This window comes from Gambusia affinis, linkage group LG04 (genome assembly GCF_019740435.1).
Source record: "Gambusia affinis linkage group LG04, SWU_Gaff_1.0, whole genome shotgun sequence".
NCBI classification, from domain to species: domain Eukaryota; kingdom Metazoa; phylum Chordata; class Actinopteri; order Cyprinodontiformes; family Poeciliidae; genus Gambusia; species Gambusia affinis.
Genome location: NC_057871.1, coordinates 24,645,169 through 24,665,045, shown reverse-complemented (window position 1 = coordinate 24,665,045; position 19,877 = coordinate 24,645,169). Strand labels below are relative to the sequence as shown.

Genomic DNA, 19,877 nt, shown 5'->3' with positions numbered 1-19,877 from the left:
GGAGCAGGGATCAGGAAAAGGATCAGGAAAAGGAGCAGGGATCAGGAAAAGGAGCAGGGATCAGGAAAAGGATCAGGAAAAGGAGCAGGGATCAGGAAAAGGAGCAGGGATCAGGAAAAGGAGCTGGGATCAGGAAAAGGAGCTGGGATCGGGAAAAGGAGCTGGGATCAGGAAAAGGATCAGGAAAAGGAGCAGGGATCAGGAAAAGGAGCTGGGATCAGGAAAAGGAGCTGGGATCAGGAAAAGGAGCTGGGATCAGGAAAAGGAGCTGGGATCAGGAAAAGGATCAGGAAAAGGATCAGGAAAAGGAGCAGGGATCAGGAAAAGGATCAGGAAAAGGAGCTGGGATCAGGAAAGGGATCAGGAAAAGGAGCTGGGATCAGAGAAGCTGCAAAGACGGGAGCCACTGAAACAAGAAAGAAATTAAATGTAATGGACGCAAGAAACATTCCAAAGAACAGAAACCGATGAAGGATTTCCTAATAGGTCTGTGGCAAGCACAAGTGCAGCTAAGGTAGGCAAAAAGATATATTAGCATTAGCATATGCTACACTAATAAATGATGTCGGTGCTTCAGCACCCTTTAAATATTGCTAACAATATACAACTGCTGTATAATTAGGCTACAGCGATGACATCTGTTGGCTATGTGAGTCTTTACTACGCATGCATTGATTTGAACCGAGACTAAATTCAGGGTGTTGCTAAGAATATGGTTGGGCACGGGGGTGGCAGCATCATCCTGAGGGTCTGTTTAGGCGCCACTGATATCAGCAGGAGAAACAACATGAGGTTCCTATTTTAATCTCTAACCAACAAGCCAGAGTCGAAGTTTGGAGACGTTTTGTTGTTCTGACAAAACACTGACCACTTAAAATTAAACATTTTCAATGAACTTCCATAATAAAAATGGCCAAATATCCAGGGAAATCATCTCAGAAGCTTGTTGGTGCTGCACCAAGCAGCACACCTTTCTCTTCTGCTCGTCGAGTGACATTTATCCAGAAATTGGTGGACGACTCTCAGCGGTTTAAATAATTCATGAATAGAAAAAAAATAAAATAAAATAAAGTTCTTGCCAGTGATAAGTGGACATACACTTTTGACCTGGGCTGTAACCGAATGTGAAAAAGCACACAGTATTTTTTTTTCTCGCGCTAAATCAGAAACCTAATTCCGGAGTAAACAAAGGAGGAAGGGAAGGCATTACTGGAACGGTGCCATCATTCCTGCAAATAAAAAAAAAAAATATAAATATTTATATGATTTTGGAAAACCAGTCATTGTGGGCAGGATTGTCCTTTTCTGCAGATAATCGCAGACCAGCATGCGCACAAACAATTGTTCACCCTTCCACAGATTTAGAGTAAAAATAGAAAAGAATGCAAGGGAATATTTTTATTCCATTTGTCAAACTCCTCGTTCAACGGACCTCGTTCCTTCGTCTGCCCACACAGAGCAGCTTACGTAAACGACTGCAGTGGCTCGGCCCACTCAGTGCTTCAGAGGGCAGTTCACAAGCAAGAGAATTAGAAATGCATGGATTCTGTAAATGACCTGCGCCTCGGAGAAGAAATGTTAACACTTGGTTCGGTCTTCGGCAGACGATGCAGAGCTATTTTCTGCACGTCTGATTTAGTGTCGACGAACCCGGGAGGAAAAAACACAGACGAGGATTTTTGAGTAAGACTCAAAAAAAAAACAACTTAAAGTTTTAGAAATGAGCTTTAAGTGCTTCAGCTTGAGTTAATTATTTATTCTTTATTCAGATGATTTTAGAAGTAATCATTCCCTGTCAAAAAAAACAAACAAACAATTTACTGAAAGAAAACATTACATAAAGAAAACACGCACAAACATCAAAATGATGTTTAGGAACACAGATTAGACCAAATCAGCTGTCCTGGTTCAAACGAGTAAAAAAAAGTAAAAAATAAAAATTATCAGAAAATGTGAAACTCATCACAGAATACATATGAAATATAGGCCAAATTTCTTTAATTGTAACAGAGTTCACCGATGGAGTGACGCGTACGTTAGAGGCAGTATTAAAAGATTTTAATACATCAAACATCCTAAGTTTTCCAATGCATCAATCCAGGAAGAATTGTAATAATAATAATAATAATAATAATAATAAAAAAAGTAATCTATTTACACATTTCCATTAATTGAGAAACTTCCCTGCCTAAAAAACCTCAAAGGTGAAAGTTTTAAATATGGATCAGTTGTTACAAATATGCTTTGAAAATGTAAAAACAGCCTTAGCTGATGGACTGATTGATATTGTGAAAGAAAAAGAAAAGTTAATCCAATGAGAACGTTGTGAAGATACAGACTTTATTTCCATCATTACAAAGAAATTAAATTTTTTTTAACAGCATGGTTTCAGGACACCAGAAGCAACACAAGAGAAAAATCCCACAAAGCGCATTTAGTTTTCCAAATATTTTCTTCACTCCTCTTCAATCCATACCGCATCTTCATCATCCTCTGCCCTCCTCTTCCTCATCAGTCTGCATTTTACTTAATAAGAAAGCTGCAAAAAATAAAAATAAAATAAAAAATTAACTGTTATAGAGAGGACAGACATACAAAACATGCAGAAACATCAAAATGATGTTTTTCCTAAAACAGTTTGTGAAAGCAAGTAATCAGGAAAATTTGCTCAAATGTGTGAAAATCCTCTGGCATTTATTGAGGGAAATGAGAAGAAGCAGACTCGCCACCAAATATTTCGAGGCCGTTCAGAATTCAAAGCATGCGCTTCAATCATACAAAGGAAATAGCAATTAAACATAAATAACATCCATTTGAAATGGCACTGCTTAATATAAGCAGCGCTAAAGTGCAGCATCTAATCTCAGGACTGGAAAACTGCAAATAAAAAATAAAAAATAAAAGATTTTTTCCCCCCCACATCCTCAAGACGTACTTCATATGGACGCCACACTGTCTGCAGACAGTTGAGATTTCAGAGTCAGGCGCACTGACTGCTCACAATACCTGTGACAAATTCCTTAATTTCCCACAATCCAAATGGATTCTACTAGCAAGCCCGATGAGCTAGTCGGGCGTCTAGACCCGTTTCTTCTCCACCAGAGCGCGGTCGTCATACTACGCATTCTCGCCAATGACAGCGCTGACTCTCAACTTTATCAGCTTGGCGTCGCATACAAAGCAGTTTGATATGAGCGATGTTTCCTGCAGAGAAGTGTCCTGCAAAAATGGGCCGTTGTTGAGGCCTGTCCGGCGAACCTAAGCTCCGAGTCTTCGCGGACCTCCAAGGAAGTGAAGTACGAACAAATATGTTGGGGGTGGGGGAGGTAACATGAAACTGCTACTGCGCAAGTTGATCAACAGGGTGTTTGCAAGGCAACCAAAGAGTGAATGAGTTAGTTAGTGCCATCAACATTTCGTAGCTTAGCCATGAGAGGCTGAGCATCTAAAGTCTTTCCTGAGCCTACATCCCCCAGAATGCTGTGCGTTTCCGGATTGCAGTTCGGTGAAGTGATCGACATTCTATCCGACGTATTTTGTATTTACTTTGATCGCTCTCTTTGTGAAACAAGCAAAACAAATCTCCACCAGTCAGCTGTGTTGCTAACACTACAGTGTAAAACTTACGTATGAATTACTCCCAAGGTAGTCGGTAATAGTTATGGATTTTCATTGGATATGAGGGAATGTATGAATAGCACGGCTGCAGAAATTCACAAAAAAATGTAGCAGGACAAATTATATATATATATATATATATATATATATATATATATATATATATATATATATATATATATATATGAAAAACAACAACTGAAAAATAAGATTAAAGCCTCTGGAGAAATAATCCCTGAGCTCTGTTGGAGTGCACTCGGCCTCCTGAAACTCACTAAACTCTACAAGTTAGTTTCATTTGGGAGCCGTGGCTGCAGCACTGTAATATCCTGCTCAAGTGGCGATGAATTGAAGACAGACTCTGCAGACCTGTAGAGTATTTTCTGTCACACATTAAATCTTTTTTTTTTATTTTTTTATGACCTTTAGCTAAAGGTGAGACCAAATTGCTGCTGTTCTGGCTCACTAAACCACAAAAAAATTGACTGTCCACACATTTCCAACATTTTCCGCCTTTGGAAAACATCTATTGGCTGATGAATGCTAAATGAGTCGGCTGAAGAAGAATAAAAGGTGAAAACGTGATGAATGCGCTTCAAAAGTGATGTGGCAAACACTGAACGCAGCTAAAACTGCAGATTTTATTGAAACACTGCAATCGTTTTGGGATTCAAATTATTCAGCTTTGCATTTAAATTTGAGTGTAGGATTTGTTTGTACAGAGTTGGAATGAAGGAATCTGGTCCTATAGTTACCTGTAGGGGTATCCGTGGTACTTGGACCTAAAGATGGAGAGCAGGAAGCTGAAGAAAAACACCACCAGCCCGAGGCCAACCAGGCAGATGACTATGCAGAGGGGAAACAAAATGTCAGAAAAAGTACATCATAAATCACAAAGAAGGGGAAATGATTATGGAGGCCTAAAGTAAAAGTCTGTACTATTACAGTCAGGTAGAATAGTGAAATTCAAAATGACAGAAGACGCAGCGTGTGCAGGTTTTGGGGAAAGTCCCTCTTATCAATTTAGATTGCACTTTTATGTTGTTCAAGTGCTCAGCCTAATACTAAACTTACAAATCCAATTTCACCAAAAATGATTTCAATCTCGTGGTTTTGGCTGCCATTTTGTGACCAAATCAAGAATAAAAAACCAGTGGACTCTTGCCTATACTAGGTTCAGTGTTCACACACTCATCTCTTTGTGGTTTTCGCAGGTTTCCAAATTATTTGTGGAAAATCTCCCTATTTATGGATTTTTGCTGTTGAGAGTATCTAAAATATTCCAAAGAAAATGCAGCTTGGGAAGCTGGAAGAGTCGCGGTGTTACTTGACGTTGGTTTTTGTTTGCAAAGCAACCTTTCCAGGAGCGCCATTCATTTTCCGGGAGATAAGACCGTAGACGTTATCATATGCGGTAGTGCCAAGACTGTTTCCGCTGCATCTGAAGGTATATTTGGTGTTTGAACAATTGGAATAGGCACTTATGCGCCTTTTTTTTTTTTTTAGGATTTCAAATATTTGTGGGTGATTCCTAACTATGCTAAATGGTTGATAATCTCACAGTCTACTCGCCTCTCGGAGAAAAAATGGGTTACAAATTGACACGTTTACTCTTTCCTCTCTCTCTGTCTCTGTATTTTGAAAACCTGATTTTATTATTTTTTCTAGGCAGCATAGTAACCGCCACAGTCGTTCTTGTTTTCTACTGACTGCAGCTGAACACAGTCAAGCGCCAAGCAGGAACGAACCATTTCATGCAGATCCGGGGGGGGGTACAGAAAATGAATGGCTAGACGAAGAGCTTATTCACATGACATTGTCAACTTCATTTGGTTATGTCAGAATATACTTTTTTTACACGTCACTTTGTTACTATTGATGCTGTGGCCTGGATCTAAAGCCGGTTTCATACCAATATAGTCAGAGTCTTTTGTCATAAACAAAGCACAGGAATGTGCTTGGTTTGGTGTCCTGTGGTCAGTCGTTGTGACGGCCACATCGAGTGCCGATGTAGCTTAGTCACAACCAAAAACACCCTGGGAGAAATATTATATTATACAGAGTAAATTGGCTGCCTCTGTTGTAAAACTGACACTCACAGGAGTTAGCTTAGCTACAGACTACTGTACAAACTGCCTCCATTTCACTAACATTTAATGAATTAAGGAAATAAATTACTAACATATTCATATATTTAACTTGTTCCTGTTTCTTTTACTACTTAACAACAGATGAGTCAGTCAGCAGAAGCTCTAGCCCACGTCTCTCCTGACCCGTCCTCTACTTAGTCAAATTAAAGCTGCAGTATGTAACTTTTATTAAAAAAAATATTTTTTTACTTATTTGTTAAAACTGTCATTATGTTGTGACAGTATGGTATGAGAGATAATCTGTGAAAAAGCTATTCCCTCTGCCTTCTCCTGGTTCTATCTAGAAACAACCAGTCAGTGGCAGAAGAGTTTTAGTGCTGTCAATCACAATCTCATGTGGCTGCTCATCCCTATGCTGCAGCTAGCATAGCCTGTTGTAAATGCTCAGTCTAGTTAACATAGTGACGGCAGATAAACATTTTTCCTGTAATGATAAGTTGTTTTTCCACCATTAGCCCGTCTAGTAGAGAGTGAATGAGGTTGATTGACAGCGCTAAGACCCGCCCCCTGGTCCTGATTGGTTGTTTTGGTCGTAACGTTGCATTACTTTATCCAGTAATAGCAGGTCAGGGAGCAGGTGGAGGAGATTGATTGTTTTCACAGATTATCTGTCTCATAAACTCTCACAACATGGTGACAGCTTTAACAAATATGGAGAAAACATTTTTTTTAATTAAAGTTCTATACTGCAGCTTGAATAATATGCAACCTCATAGCATTTTTTGAGAAGCTTGGATTGTTTTATGTATATTTTGTACGTTGCCTATGACTGTTGCTTGTTGGGAAAGAGTAAATATTGTGCTATTTATCAGTATTGGACCAAAGAAAGCAAGGCAATTGCCAGCCTGTAAAATTGTGACACTCTTGATGGTTTTAGAAAATTGTAACAGCAGCTGCGTGGGGGAGGCCAATTAAATTTTTTTTGTCATGGGGCCCAAGATTCCTGGCGGTGCCCCTGCGTACAGAGACATATCCTACAAAGATCAGAAATTTATTTTTTTTTTTAAATCCACAACGTTTTCAAGCAACTCCTGCGGCTGGATTCAGACCATAACAAAACACTTTCTAAAGATGTGGAGGTATAGAAATGTTTCTAGTTACAGAGCACAGACAGTACTCAGCTTTCGAAAGTAATGGCTTGAAATATATGGCTAAAAACTGGAATACTTTATGAAAAACTGAATTCAGTCAGTATGTAGAGCTGGTCTCTCACTGAGGAGAACAAGCAGCACTCAGCGGTTGCCCACCGCTCCGACAAAACTAATAAGACTTTCAGAGAAACTCAACAGGAAACGTCTGCTGACTACAGCCACACTGTGAATATGTTTAAAGATCTCAAATATATGTTACTCTCTAATGACCTTGTTTTTTTTTATTTAATCATGCACAGTGAAAATACTTAACATTCATCCTAAAAAGCTGAAGCACAAACCTCAAGATTTCGGTTTCAACTAACCGCATTTTCCAGCTTTCAATTTGCACAGCGCTGTGCAGAACTTGCAGACACTCTAAAGTCGAGCGTGGTAATTACAAGACAAAAACCTGTGATTTTTGGATACTGCAGGGCATTAATCTGGGTGCTTGATTTCCGGCTACAGGCGTTGGTTTTAATCATTTCACTTGCATCAGTGACAACAAGTGCTGATGCAACGCTCTTTGATCTCTGTTCAAATCGAGGCTGCTTGCAGGGCTCCGACGTGGAAACGCTGACGACGACCTCGTCTCCTCACGTAAACAAACATCTTAATTTACCCGACCACGCAGTCCGCACCTGAGTGACGCTGCACGCCAACAGCTGAACTAATTAACATTGATAATCTTATTAAAATGAAATGTCTGGAAACAGTTGGCGGTTTTGTTGATTTACAGGAACTGGGGACACAGTTAGCAATTCAAATTCGATCCGTTCAGTAAAACTCAGTTTGACTTGCAGGCGGAGAAATTCGGAAATTTGCCTCTTTTTTTTTAACTTCTGTAAAATCTGAGGCTGAACAAAACAAGACATTTTCCATTTCATATGGGTACGTATTTGAAGTCCTTGGGGGGAAAAAACAAACACCTTTTGTCCTGCCCAGCATTTCCTCTACATCAGGGGGGGTCGAACTCATTTTCATTTTGGGCCATATCAAAAATCCGAATGTTCTTAGAGGGCCGGTTGTTCCAGAATGTATTGATAAAACTCATTAAACTGATAAAATATCAACAAACAGTTGTTTGTTTCAGAATTCAGTAAGTGTATCTTAAAATGAAATGATAAACTGCACACTGGTCAGTCCATCCAGGATTTAGTGATTGTATTTATTTTTATAAAATCAAAATCACAAATCTTGTGGTGATGCTTTAGAAATATTTGTAAGAAATCTTTGCGATATTTGCACTAATGTAAGATGTTAAATGTGACATTTTATTAATCGCAGTATCGACCACTGACTATAGCTTGGCATCAAGCAAGGCTGAGGCAGCAGTCACTTTATTTTGGCCAATTTTGAGGAAAATTTTGTAGTAAACATTTGAGAAAATTGTGCGGATCTGTTGATTTTGTGTGAATTTGGCATGAATTTGGCAGATTTGCGAAAAACTGGAGGGACTTATTGATGTAATTTCTAGTCGAGAGGGCCAGAAGAAAAGCTACGGTGGGCCAGATTCGGCCCATGGGCCTCGAGTTTGACGCGCCTCTACATGTAATTGATTTTGGCGCACTGTCACCGCAAAATAAAAGCCACCCATCTTCAGAATAAAGTGTAATTTTTGTATATATATTTATATATATAGTCATTATTTGTGCACCTATCCTAAACATGATCATGTTGCACATTTAAAGATCATGAAATACTAAAATTTACTTTATTTTTAAAACCAACACTGCTGGCTCCTGCCTGTCTAGCTGTGAAGCTCGCTACTGTGCGCTGCTCTGAGGAATGAAGTAAAACTGGAGGCGGTCTGAAGTAGAGGGAGGGAAAAGGCAAAAAACCCCAAATAAATAAAGAGGCACTTAAGGAATGTTACGTGGAACTAATTTTTAGTTCAAGGCTGTGAAAATGACCAACCAATTTAAAAATATTAATCCTGGAGGAAACCCTGCTTTCATTTCAAGATCCCATTTAGCTCAAAAAACAAATACAGTCTTGGATTAAACTTCAATCCAATAAGAAGGTCTCCACTCATCTTTATCAGGGTTGCCAAAAACCAAAAAAACAGCTGTGCAACATTAATTCACACACATAAGAAAAAAAATCATATTCAAATACATAAAATCCCTAAAGGTGCTCAAACTTCAATTTCAGCTCATCAGATTCAGATGATACCGTCAACAAGTTTTTTTAGGATTAATATACAACATGCTCTATAAAAGTTACTAACCTTTTAAAATTCCCAGTCATAACCTTTTCAAAAACCTCTAGAAACTCCTCAGCTCAAGTCCTTGTCCCAGACCATGTTGTACAGGCTGTGAAATATAGATATGTATACATAAAATCGTAAATGCATGCCCACACCCTCTTGCAGTGGTTAATCCTCAGGGAGCACCGTGTTGAATTTAACTGTCACCGCCAACAGATACAGCTAATCAGGGATTAGGATGAGTGCCTCTCTTGAAGACTAAACAGTGAGATGCGTTAGCACCGCGTGTGTGTCGGAGTGTGTCATTTAGTGTCAGAACAAAAGATTTGTCTGGAGAACCAAAGTAGTGCTTTAGTGTCAACCTCAACACAGGCAAAAGCTCTTGTAGTCTGCGTGGCTCAAGCGTGTCAACAATAATGCGACGTGTAAAATACATTTGTGTGAGAAACAAATAAATCAATATTATTAAAAGTTGATTTACTTAAAAACTTTATTTTTGTTTTCTCAAATTGTCCATTTCCAGTCTGTGTTTCATGAGCTGCCACATTAAGGGTTCTGCTCATGTGTTTATGGGCTCCGATATTTTCGTGAAGTTCCAAGTGGCAGATTCCTCTTTGCAAGTCACAAATGATAAAACTGAGCACAGATCTGAGAGTAATGCGCTGAAATGCGCACATGTGAAGCATTTAAAAATGTCAGGTTATTTAAAACCGTTGGCGAAGTGACAAGGTGTTCAGACTGAATAATTTCCTTCACCGACAAAGAACATAATCCCTCTTTTGACTGTATGACTTGGCTCAATCTAAATCGTAACATACGGGGCCGTTAAAAACATTAGGAAATTCCATAATTATATTAGGTGAAGCATGTCACATTAGGAGACAAATGGGAAGCGACTGCAACGCTAAATTACCGTAAAAAAACTTGTTGACGGTATGCGTTGTTTTAATATGCACATTTTGATTTTGATGTGGCTGGAAAAAAAAAAAGCGAAGAATTTTGTTCTCAGAACATTAAAGCTAAGATGTATAGTAAATCTTTTTGAAAAGAGGAGGATGTCATAGTAACAGTATAAGTCAGATTGACATCAATATCAATGAAATACATGACAAGCTAGTCCTTCAAGGCTATAAATGAGCTGCTGAGGTTCTTTAAGAGTATCTTGAGCCCAAATGTCCAATTACTAAAAATACTTGCAAATAGTAAAGGAGAAAGAAGAGTTTAAAGTTTAAAACTACTGAGAAGAATATCTCAAGGCTGCAAGACAGACATTCTGAGTCTGACGTGAAAAAATAATATCTGGCCTTCAGAGGTAGTAGTAGAGATTGATGAGTAAAACTCATGAAGCTGCATAAAGTTTCATTCATTTCTTGAAATCTTAATCTTAATCTAACTTTTTAGCTGAGATTAGTCATCTCTGACTCGTGCCGTAGAATGATCAATACATTTTCTGTTCATTTGCAAATGTGATAAACACAGCTGGCGAATAAAAGCTACAAAGTTAATTTGTTATAGTCCAATAAAATGACTTGATCAAATTTTGAACCTGTGTCAAAGAACAATTTCTTTGCATGAACAGAAATATTCACAGTTGGTAAATTAAGAGTGCAATATCCGTTTAATCTTTCATAAAAAATAGAAATCTGTAAGGTATGAACAACAGTAAATATAGAAACCTGAAGATCATCTAGCAGCACATATTTGTTATTAAATCTATTTTGGACTTGAACTGAGATTTTCCCTTTGCAGAGCAAAGTTTCTTTTATTTGGATTCTTCTGTAGAAAAGATAACACGATGTGTAACTACACGTGTATGCTTGCATATCTAGTACGGCTAATAAAAATTTTGAAAAACTGTTTCTCCACAATACTTGAAGCCTACCTTTAAACGTCCCAAAAGCTCTGTCGTTTTACAAACCTCAGAGAACGCACGGTGTGAAACATCAATGATTCAGCGCATCAAAGGAAACTCGGGATATAAAAGAGGAAGTGGAAATGTTCGTGTCTGGGTCTATTTTGTGATTCCGGAGTCAAACACCTGCAGAGAATCTTTAGCCTGGTACAGGCGAGGTGTCACTCGCATCTTCAGAGACACGGCGCGTCGTCTGCTTGCCATCTTTTTGGGAGAAGTGTTCATGCTGCAGCAGGATAATGAGGCCAAACGCACCTCAAAGCGGTGCAAAAAAAGAAAAAAGAAAAGAAAACAACTTGAAGATCAAAGACGACCAGGGAGAGGCTTTAGGATTTTCATTAACTGGAGTGCAGCAACTATAAAAAGCAGGGAAACACTAAAGAGATAAGATCTGCATCTTCATTTCTTTTTTTATTATTTTTATTTTGACTCAAACTGCTGAAATTTGCAGCTGGAGACAGCTTTTACAAGGTGGTAAAATAAAGGTTCAGTATCTACACCACTAGAAGTTTCAGAACTACTGCTTGTTCTCATTAATCTCCAACTTCACTGCACATAAGATGATTTATTCAAAGTATGTTTTTCTCTTAGTTCTGATGATTTTGGCTTATAGTAGGGCTGGCCCATACGGCTTAAAAATCAACATCATGAAATATTGAGCTGCTAAGAGTACCCGAATTGGTAAATTGAGTTAATTCTTTTGGAGTTTTATGTATTGAATTACACCTGCCTTCAGTATATCACCAAAAAAAGCAGTGGCAGCAACATTGACTTTATCAATACTACTGAATTTATTTAATCTCATCTGACAAGAATCAACATTTTATTCAGGAGGTGATATATATATATATATATATATATATATATATATATATATATATATATATATATATATATATATATATATATATATATATATATATATATATATATATATATATAAACACAATTGTTAACCTGAGAGTCTGAACTCTAGCTCATGTTGGGATCTTTTATCTATGCTGAATTATTTCAATGACGCCTATTTAGGCTCCACCATTGTTCCACATGCCACTTTAATAACAGTTTGCATCTGAGCAACTCCACTTACACATTCTGTATCTCCCATATGAACTGTTAGAGCAAATAACAGCAGGTAACTCTGCATAGCAGCACTCAACAGCATGTAAACTGTATTCCAGGGACTTTAAACCAACCTCTACTGATTACACCAACAACATGTATTTATAATGAACATATTGAATTGATGCTCTGAAATCAAATCAGATTGAAATCAATCATTGTGTCAATGATTGATTGATACAATGTATGCAATGTACATTGATTGTATACATTGATACATTCAATGTATACAATGTATCAATGTACATATGACACATTGTTATCATATGTAACAAGATATGCCTGTTACATATCTTTATGTAACAGGCATCAATAAATATTTAACAAACGCTAAAAGGCACTTTTTCCAACTTTTTTTTTTTTTTTAAACTCAACAAAGATTATCCGAACTGTGTTAAATAAAGGCTGAAGATCGATACCACTAAGAACCATTTGTCCACTATAAATTCTAGGCGAAAGTTGTACACCCAACATGCATCTATAGTCTGTCCAAGTTCAGCCTGATACTGCAGAAAAAGGAAAATGCTTGAGGCACTTCATTTTAATTTCCCAGTTTTAACGTCTCAACAAGAACTCTTGGGTAATCTTACCTTTAGGGCACGTGTCCACAAAGCATTTTTTTTTTCTAAGTGGCAGAAAAGCGCTGACAGGGCTTTTAAAAGTGGCTGAACACACTGATTCATCAAGAAGTGTTTTCACTCACATTAGAGTTGTATAAAAAAAACACAATGGGATCGCCACTCGCACAGCATAAAGCTGACCAGGAACACCCAAGAAGATTCATCCTCTTTTCCTGACAAAAAAACACGGCCAAGTGAAGATATTTGATGGTATGAATGTTTCTGAGATACAGTCCTATTTAATAAATTGGAATATGTGTTCAGATGAAGTAAAAGTACATTTTAAAAACAACTTCTCAAGACATAATATACTGTAACATTTTATTAAGCCCACTTTAAGTTAAAATGTTTGTTTTTTTCCTGTTCGTCTAAGGTAATATTCAAATGTAAAACTTAGTTTTTCCAGTAGCTGCAAGTGGAAAGTCCTCATGATTAACAGAACTAAAGACTTTAAAACATTGGTCTGCAACTAATTATTTCACTTTGTGAACTGAGTTACTGAAATAAATATATATTTTGTATTTCTTACATATTTATTAAATGCTTCTGTAATTTTATTGAAACTATCAAGGCCAGATGTTATACAGCAGAATCCTGGTATTTGTGAGTGTTAGGTACCACAGCTGCCTGTGAACATCTAAAATTTATGAATACTTGTCTTAAAATTCTTATAGATGCCCATTTTAAATTGTTCACACACCAAATACACACATGTGAAATTATCGTAGCTCTATCGCAGTAGCTAATGTCAGCAGTCTTCCTTATCTTGCTTTTGGGGATCGGCCAATCAATTTGGCAGTAAGTGTTTGGGGCTCCAGGATTGGCTGCTTTGCAAACGTCACCCAATAGGGTCTCAAGTAGCATTGCATGCACTATGTCAACTTCCCAAGCCGCACTTTAAAAACAACAAAAAAAGGAAATCTGCAAGCAGGAGGATGTTACAGTGGAAATGAATACAGTGAAGCTTGGCTTCATTAGGAATTGTTGGGACCATTTTTATGCTTAGACGGAAAGTTTTATGGAACTTTTAACAGAAAAGAAATTAAACTATTCCGTTAAAACAGACAGGATGCATCACCTTTTCTCTAGATCAGGGGTTTTCAAAGTATGAAAGGGTGAGCCCCCCTCCAAGGAGCACAATGCCTGCTGCGCTGTTTTCACGTTTATTGCGCTGTTCATATTGGTCTCGATGTTTGCAGTTTTCTGGAGCGCAACGCGAAGCTCGATGTCATTGAGAGGTAATAAATTAAGTTGACATTAACAAAGACACAGCGGGACGGATCATCCGGGAAATGATGAACAGGGAGAGACTGACTAAAACTACCTTAATGACGGACAAATACTGGGATTTATTATGAGTCTCTGCTTATTTCCAAGCCCAAATGAGCAACTTCACGTTCAAAAATGAGCCCAAAAAGGCGCAACCCGCCACTCATTAAATTTGCAAGCGACTTTTAAAAGATGAAGCCCAAAGCCGCTTATAATAATCGGACTTGGCGACAGAAACTGAAAATAGTTCCAGTTTTTCCACCAACAAAATGCGTATCTCCCTCCATTGTTTACATTTCTGTTGCATAGAGACGTCGGTCACTCGACAAGACGAGTAGAGGAAATACGATTAAATAACAAAAGAAGATAGTAACGCAAAAATGATTTTGATAAGTAACTGTAGTCTGACTACTGGATTTGAAATAGCAACGCGTTAGATTACTCGTTACTGAAAAAAGTGGTCCGACGTCAGTAACGTTACTGACATCACTGGCCAAAACATCCTCTAAGGTGGGAAACATTTCCACTGATCCCCGCTCCACACGCGCACCCCACAGTACCAACTTTTTCCTAAATCCACAGAGTTGATCGTGTGCGTAAAAGACGTTTCTCTCACATCAGTAGACAGCAAGCAGATAGCTTTTCCGGTTTACTTTTTCCCTCGCACCGCGCCTCCCCTAAAGTGCTCTGGCGCCCCCCAGGGGAGGCGCGCCTCACACTTTGAAAACCGCCGCTCTAGATGATAAAATCCACCCAATTTTCAATAGAAACAGCAAAAAGTGAAACATTGGAAAAAGCCATTTTGACCCAAGATATTTGTCGGCAATGTGTCATACAAAGGAAAATAGACTTCTGGTAGTGATCATGTGGCACTGCTAGGTTATTACTCCAACTCGACATACAGTTTGCATATATCAGATTTCTCCGATGATACTAAAAAGCAACGTTTCCACCCTTAGTAATGAATATGAAAAGCTGAAAACTTAAAATGCTAAACATCTGCATGACTCAACTTTATTTGAATTTTGAATTTAATTTTCTATTTTATTGTCTTGCCTTGTACTTTCCAAAATTCCAACCTTTATGTTATAACAATTCGACATCTTAACCATCAGGACTATATTTTACAGCACATAGTGTCTTGATAATTTAATAATTTACCTTATTTTTGCTTACTGGTTTTAGCAAAGTAATAAAATGCAAACATCTGGAGCTTTAAGTTTAGACAAAGCCCTTAAACTAACTATGTTGTAGAAAAAAAAAGAAAAGAGAAAGAAACACTTACTCCTTCTCTTGCCAACATCTCCCTTAGAGGTGGCGGCTTCGTTAAGTAGAACCATTCCCATGGTGATCGCAGCATCTGGGAAAATGTTGTCAAGGAAACAAGACACATACGAAGCAAGATGGAGCTGGAAAAGCAAAATGACCCAGAAGAAACTTTTAGAAATATGGGTTCATGTTCAGCTCAGCTAATAAATAAATACACATAAAACATACGTAACAAATCCACACAGTGTGGATGCAGTAAATGGACAAGCATATCATGAAGTAATTTTGAGAAAGTGCTTTAAAGGAATTTGTGCAGAAACTTAATCATTTGTTGAAACTAGATCAGCGTAGATGATTTCTTTAGGTTATGGTGCACATTGTTTAATTATGCAACAAACCTCACTAAAATAAATAAAACTACTAAATACGTTTTGTTTTCTTTACAGTAAAAATAGAAAAATAGGAACAAACTGTGAAAGTTTTAGCATTTCAGAAAGACAAAATTAGCAATACATATTTTTGTCAAGCTATTTTCTTACATTTTAAAAACCCATTTTGCTAATTTTAACAGTTGAAATCCATTGTGCTGTAATGAGTAAACACAGCATGACTGGTCATAGCTTCTATCCACTGTTAAAATTGGTGCCAAAACTGAGATTTCTGCATGGAAAACAGAGTAGAAGCCAACACACCATTTTGATCTGGCTAAGGAAACAACAGATCGATGCAAGGTGAGTGCTGTGACACCCAGATTTAAGGTTCTGCAATGAGGTTGCAAATGCCTGCCTGCCTGCTGAGGATTTCAGAAGCAAAATTCATGTCACATCAGTGACTCTAGCAGTAATAAGAGCAAGTGTATGTTTCTGTCAAACTCACAACAATTTACAGAATATATTTAAGAGCCTGAACTACTTTTCAGCTGCTGTTATATCAGATGTGAGAGGCAAGAAGAAGAATTTGTCTCAGATACACAATCCCAGTGCAGCTAAAAGCATTTGTTTTGCTTGGCTTCTGCTATGTGACATAAGATTTCTGTGAGCAGTATTGCTCTCCTCCAAAAATAAGTCTTCTTGCTAAATCTAGAAAGTTTGCGAATTGGTCTTGTTGGTTTAATATCACAGTTGTCCAAGTAACACAGTCTTTACCAGTCTGGAAACTGGTGGGCAAGCCAGCTGGCAACTATTTAGTTGAAAACACTGAAGTAATAGAAGCAAGAACTAAAAGTACAGAAAGGGGATTCTGGATGTATTTTCCAACTCCCTGGCTGTGTTTCCATTACAGAAGTGTGCAAAACTTTTTTGATATTCGGATAATGTCAAAAAAATAAAAAAAATAAAATAAAAACAACAACTTCAAATTTGCTGTTTCCATAAAATAAGAATTGCCGTAGGAAACCAGGCCACGTCGTCATCCTTCTGCCGCATCCAGTGAAATAATAATTTTGACATAGCCAAAAAAACCACCTCATCCTAGTGAAAACCACAAGTTCTTTTGATATTGCCGTGTTCCCATTAAACAAATTCATTTTTGCAATTCCAATTTGCGCAGTTGTAAGGTGAATGAAAACACAGATAGTGACTGTTACAGATGTTCCTTTTTATACTAAAGAAACAATTTACATTTGAAGAACCAAAGTAAATGGAGGATTTTTCTGGGCATGTTATTAATAACAAAAAGAAAAACCATTTTGCAAAAGATAATAGTCAAAAGGTCTCAACACCACGAGCACACCAAACAAAATTTGATGTGTTAACATTTGGACAGGTGTGCGTGTGTGTGCGTGTGCGTGCAGGTGTGTGTGTGTTTTATCTAGATATGACTGGAAGGCTAAACACTGAGGATGAACAAACAAACATTTCTCTGCAGCAAGGCCAACCTTGGACCAGCTATTTCCACTGGGATAAATGCAATAGTTAGAAGTGAACGATATCATTATTGACAAACAGAAGGAAGCACCAGAGCAGGCACACATGGGCAGACAGTCGGAAAGCAGAAAAATGCAGAGAGAAAAAAATACATGCTGCCAATCCAGTCCACAATAATCCATGGAGTTTTCAACAAGTTGAAGACTTTGGAACAAATCCCCTAAAGGAGGAAATATTAAAGATGAGCAATTTGTCTAAATATCAAGGCAAGTTGGTGTCATTACTTTACAGAATGGACACAGAAGGCGATGCTTTAATATTGAGCAATCCAAAGTTTGAAAGGCGTACAACATAGGAGGGAACTTGCTTTGCGACATGTGTTGGTGAATAAAGGAAAAGTTGTTCTGTGATTAGCATTTTGGAGACCACGAATGACAAACAAGCCAACCAAAGGATACTCAGGAGCAGGATGATGTGAGATTCGGCCACAAACTGAGCCTGGCTGCTGCCGTGGATGTAACTCTGTGGGAAAGACAACAAGAAAGAGAGAGACAGACGTTAGGCTTGGCAGTGTTATTTTCAGCTGGCAATGTGTTCGGTTACATGGGGAAATTTGTAAAATAAATGTGCTGTAGAAATTACAAGTATCAAACAGAGCTTTTTTTTTTTTTTTTCTTTTTATTCACAGCCCTTCCATTCGGAAACCAAAAACTTTTTTATTTTTGGTTTAAATTCCCCCAAACACTGAAACTCTGTTGAGGAAGTTTAAAATCTTACAAGAAAAAAAAAATTATATGGAAAAATGAATCTTACTCTTAACGAGTACTATTCAGGTAAAGAACTTCTGCAGTCTACAGAGATAAATTATATCCCTTTATTCTTCGAATACGATAACATTGCTTTATGTTAGATAATCCACACTCAGTCGCAGGCAAATGGCATTCAAGCTCTGACTTCATAATATATTTACTTTATTACTCTGAAAGCAGGAAACAGGAATAGAGTGTCAAGGAAACGTCTCATTGCTTTGAGATGATTTTCTATAAACCCAGACGGCTCGAGAGTTGTTCATAGAAAATGTTTGTACGTGACTCCATGAATAAATCTGTGCATGTGCTATGAGAAGACAAATTATCCTTCACGAAGTAGTAAGGTCAACCTGAACCAGCAGTAAATCTTACTTGATCACAGAATCAAATCATTCACTGTTCAGTTTGTAGTAGAAAACTTGCTGTACAAGATTCACAGCTGATATATTTTAAATAGAGCATTTGCAGCCTGGCAATACACAAACCCTGTAAAAAAAAAAAAAGATAGTTTAAGAGACTCAAAATACAGAAGTATTCAATAAATCAGGGCTGGACAACATGCCTGAAAAACGTATCATGATATCATAACACCAGCCGATATTGATCACTTTTGATTAGTTTATCGTTTTAAACATTTGAAACACTACCAAGGTAGTGACATAACCTTTCCTGTTTTATCCAGTTTTCACTCCATGCCGTTTATTTTCAAGAAGTTATGAGGCGCAGTGGTCAAACATGAACAGGTTGTTCCTAGGTTACCAGTTACCAAAGAGTGAGTGAGCGAGCGAGTGAGAGAGTGAGTGAGTGAGCGAGCGAGTGAGTGCCACCAACCTAGCTTAACTGACCATGAGAGGTTGAGCAACTAAAGTCTTTCCTCGGCCTACATCACCCAGAATGCAGTGCGGTTCTTGATCAAAGTTCAGTGAAATGATTGAATATTGTGTCATACGTATTACCTATTGATATTGATCATGTATCTATCACAATATTGTTATAGATTTATTGTCCAGCCCTACAATAAATTAGGGTTTTAATAACAACAAACTTAATAAACGAGTCTGTATCTGTTGAGATTTCACTTTATAAAAATCAACTGGTAGCTTCCTCTCCAGGCCCTGTGACAGATGCTAATAGAAGAAAGACAAGAGAATAAAGTGTCATAGCTAATGTATATATATTTTTGTCTTTTTGCTACAACTGTGACAGAATGACTGGGATTTTGCTAATAAAAGCAAGAGTCATTAAATATATAGATCGGCAGCAGCTGGTAAAAGGTTTCCTAAGGACAGGACTGCTAACTTTGCAAGAACTGCCCAAAATAGTGACCATTTATGACTCACAGTTACAAGCAGTGCAATCCTTTGGACTGCTGCTCCACAACTGAGCGCTTCTGGTTAAAAGTCTGAGGCGCAATTCAACAGACATCTGTCAACAAGCGATGAGGAAAAATCACTGTGAAAGACCACGGGAGACAAAACCGAGGTCTTAAAAGAAATCAAGCAAACATAAAATTATTAGTATCTGAGTTTACGGCACACAGAGCCTGGCTTTCCACTTGACTGCCACAGAATTTAAGGATGAAGAGTTGAATAGAAGACGACAAAGGAGGCAGGCACGCTGTCCTGCTTCAGTGGAGAGACATAAAGAACGTTTGCATTTGAAAGCAGAATGAGAGGAAAAACACTAAAAAAAATAAATAAAAAAATCATCCTTTTTGTTCCAACAAAAACTTGGTGCTCTGCTATAGGAATTCAGATATTGGTAAAGTGGGTGTCTTTCAAGATAGAGGAGGAAAAGTTTGGTTTTTAGCCATATGGGGAAGGCATTTCCAATCAGGCTTCAATTATAAGCGTTAAATACTTTCTAATCAATGCACCAAGGGCATAAAAAAATGGTTATTTCTT

General features: G+C 37.8%; 1 protein-coding gene across 1 annotated transcript in view; it reads right to left on the bottom strand.

Annotated features, from left to right (window-relative positions):
• Positions 1 to 1,984: 1,984 nt before the first annotated feature.
• tusc3 (tumor suppressor candidate 3) overlaps positions 1,985 to 19,877 on the bottom strand; it is a 64,149-nt gene continuing 46,256 nt past the window's right edge. The window contains exons 7-10 of the mRNA XM_044114789.1: positions 17,623 to 17,686; positions 15,316 to 15,390; positions 4,374 to 4,464; positions 1,985 to 2,539 (exon numbers count right to left, since the gene is read on the bottom strand). Of these exons, the coding sequence (XP_043970724.1) occupies positions 2,524 to 2,539; positions 4,374 to 4,464; positions 15,316 to 15,390; positions 17,623 to 17,686 (246 nt within the window). The 3' untranslated portion in view covers positions 1,985 to 2,523. The remainder of the gene's footprint in view (positions 2,540 to 4,373; positions 4,465 to 15,315; positions 15,391 to 17,622; positions 17,687 to 19,877) is intronic.